This window comes from Rhamphochromis sp. 'chilingali' (genome assembly GCF_963969265.1).
Source record: "Rhamphochromis sp. 'chilingali' genome assembly, chromosome: 4".
Classification (NCBI taxonomy): domain Eukaryota; kingdom Metazoa; phylum Chordata; class Actinopteri; order Cichliformes; family Cichlidae; genus Rhamphochromis; species Rhamphochromis sp. 'chilingali'.
Genome location: NC_137948.1, coordinates 18,468,555 through 18,471,009, shown reverse-complemented (window position 1 = coordinate 18,471,009; position 2,455 = coordinate 18,468,555). Strand labels below are relative to the sequence as shown.

Genomic DNA, 2,455 nt, shown 5'->3' with positions numbered 1-2,455 from the left:
ATGAGGACAATGCAACAATTTGACAAAAACCAAAATAATTTATTATTTTCAAACCCAGAGGCAATTTGTGGTTACAGTCATAACAGATAACTGATGTGCATTTTACACATAGTGTACACTACCACTATCAACACAATGCTAACACTACACTACCTCTACGACTACATCCATTACTCACTTGAACTACCACTTAAAGTAAGACTATCCATAATATCAAAACATCAGTACATCAAAAGAAAAAAAAAGAAAAACGAAACAATACATTTGCACTTGTAGCACCATTCACTGCATTACACTACAGATGAAAAGAATAATTTAAAACTTGTGTGGGCTACTATAACATACTTCACAGGCTTGTGTTTCCATGTGCCTCTCTCTGAAAGCCTGGAAGAGGCAGTTTCTTTCAGGACCACTATAGCTGGCCACTTGTGCAATAATTTGTGCCTAAAGAAATTCTCTGTGTAGCATCATAGCATGGTTCTGAACCATGGTTTTTGTGTTCTGCTTCTGATTTAGGGGAGTTGTTGCACTGTTGCATAAGAAAATGACAGAAAAACAGTACACATATGAATGACAGAGATCTTTTTTAACTTAGAAAGGGACGGGACCATAGTAGGCGGTGTACGCGGCCACAATGCCGGAAGTGTCGGCCATCTCGTCGCAGGCAACGTTCAGCTCACACACCTCTCTGAGGCTGAAGGGTGGTGGAGAGAAATGGTTTTAGATGGTGCATGTATGTACCGCATTTTACTTATGAATATTGACTTTTGTAGCAAGAAACTGCAAAGTGAAAGAAAACGGCTGTACCTTTCCAGCTGCAGAGGGGAGAGGTTACCAGCTGGAGCGGCTCTTCGGCTTCTCAGAAGAACAGCGGCCAGATCTCTCTTCATCACCACTGGATTGGCTGAAGAGTCAAACATTGCAACTTTAGACTTTTACTTTTTTCACGTTTAAATTCTAAAACTATGCAAAGCTTCTATCAAACAAATCTGCTACCCACCCTCAGAACTGGCTGACTCTGAGGAAGATGAGGATGACGATGATGATGAAGAAGAGTCAGAGCCAGAGTCTGATGCAGAGGAGTCGGACTCAGAGGACTCGGAAGATTCAGAGGACTCTGAAGACTGTGAGGACTCAGAGGATTCAGAGGACTCTGAGGATGATGAATCGGATGCTGAAGAGTCTGAGGAAGAGTCAGATGAGGCGGAATCGGACTCAGAGGAGGAAGAGGAGTCGGAAGCGGAGGAGGAATCAGAAGCGGCAGGGTCAGCAGGTGCAACATCAGCAGCTGTGTCGGCATCGGGGTCCACGACAACCTCGGGTTCCACCGCTGATGAAAACAAACAATGGCATACGTTAATCGTACTGTAGGTGCTCACATCGCCCCTAAAAAGGTCGAGAACGATTCTCAGCTTCACAGCATTAACAAGAGTTTGTCCTTACCTCCCATGGACCAGCACACTGAGAGAAGAGCGCAGATGGAGAGGAGAGTTAGAGCCTTCATGATGTCTTGTAGTTAGTGTCTCCTTGTAGACAACTCGATTCTTTTACAGCTTCTTCTTCTTCTTCTTTGCTTTCCTCTGACGGCTTGTTCTGTTTCTTTCTCCCAAGTCGAGGTCAATATATACTGTAGTCCACCTCTCTTGTCAGACCAGACCCACACAATGAGATAATCCTCTGATTGGCTGGGGAATCAAATGTCACCGTTTCCGCTTCCATTTATCATGAAAACTCACATAAACATCCAAACAGCTCCTGGCACAGAGTCCAAAAACTCATCCAACAGCCACAGCCACAAACATTTCTGGCATTTGACATTACGTACAGTACATGGCAACACATGTAAACCTGTGAGTACGAGCATATGTTGACAGAATGATGGATGAATTATTCCCTACACTCTTTGTGGAAGTGCTGTTTTCTCCACAACGTGCGCGTGTGCAAATATGCATTTTTCACATACAAAGAAAAAACTCATCAGAAATAGTTAAAGATAACTTTTGAAGAACTTGAACGACCTGTAGATCAATTTTGAGTTAAATGTCTGAATAGAGATCTCAAAATACTTCCTTTCTCTTGCTTTTGGATAAACTCCACAATATATATATATATATATATATTTAGTAATATTTTCTCCAACAAAAAATGCAATTTTTTTTAAGGCAAAACTAATCATTTTTTATATACTTGTCTTGTTTACCAGTCTTATACATCCCCTTCAAATTCCTTTAAGTCCTGATCCGTCATCGCTGAAGTATAAATAATACAACAAACCCTGAAAGTCCAAACTGGTGCTATTACAAGATTTCTATAAAATATCCTTAACATTTAATTGGATTTTAATCCAGACGACCCACTGCAGGGCTGCCTCTTTAACATCAAGGTTGCCAGGTCTGCCATTGCTGTTATGTTTCTATATTCCTTGCCCCAGATGTGATCTCCCACCCACACAAAC

The 2,455-nt window shown here is 41.6% G+C and overlaps 1 protein-coding gene across 1 annotated transcript; it reads right to left on the bottom strand.

Annotated features, from left to right (window-relative positions):
• Positions 1 to 591: 591 nt before the first annotated feature.
• Positions 592 to 1,504, bottom strand: bglapl (bone gamma-carboxyglutamate (gla) protein, like; the record flags this gene model as incomplete). Its single annotated transcript, XM_080880778.1, has 4 exons — positions 592 to 694; positions 808 to 904; positions 1,001 to 1,330; positions 1,444 to 1,504. 4 exons carry the CDS (start codon positions 1,502 to 1,504, stop codon positions 592 to 594), a joined length of 591 nt encoding a protein of 196 aa, XP_080736904.1.
• Positions 1,505 to 2,455: the final 951 nt, after the last annotated feature.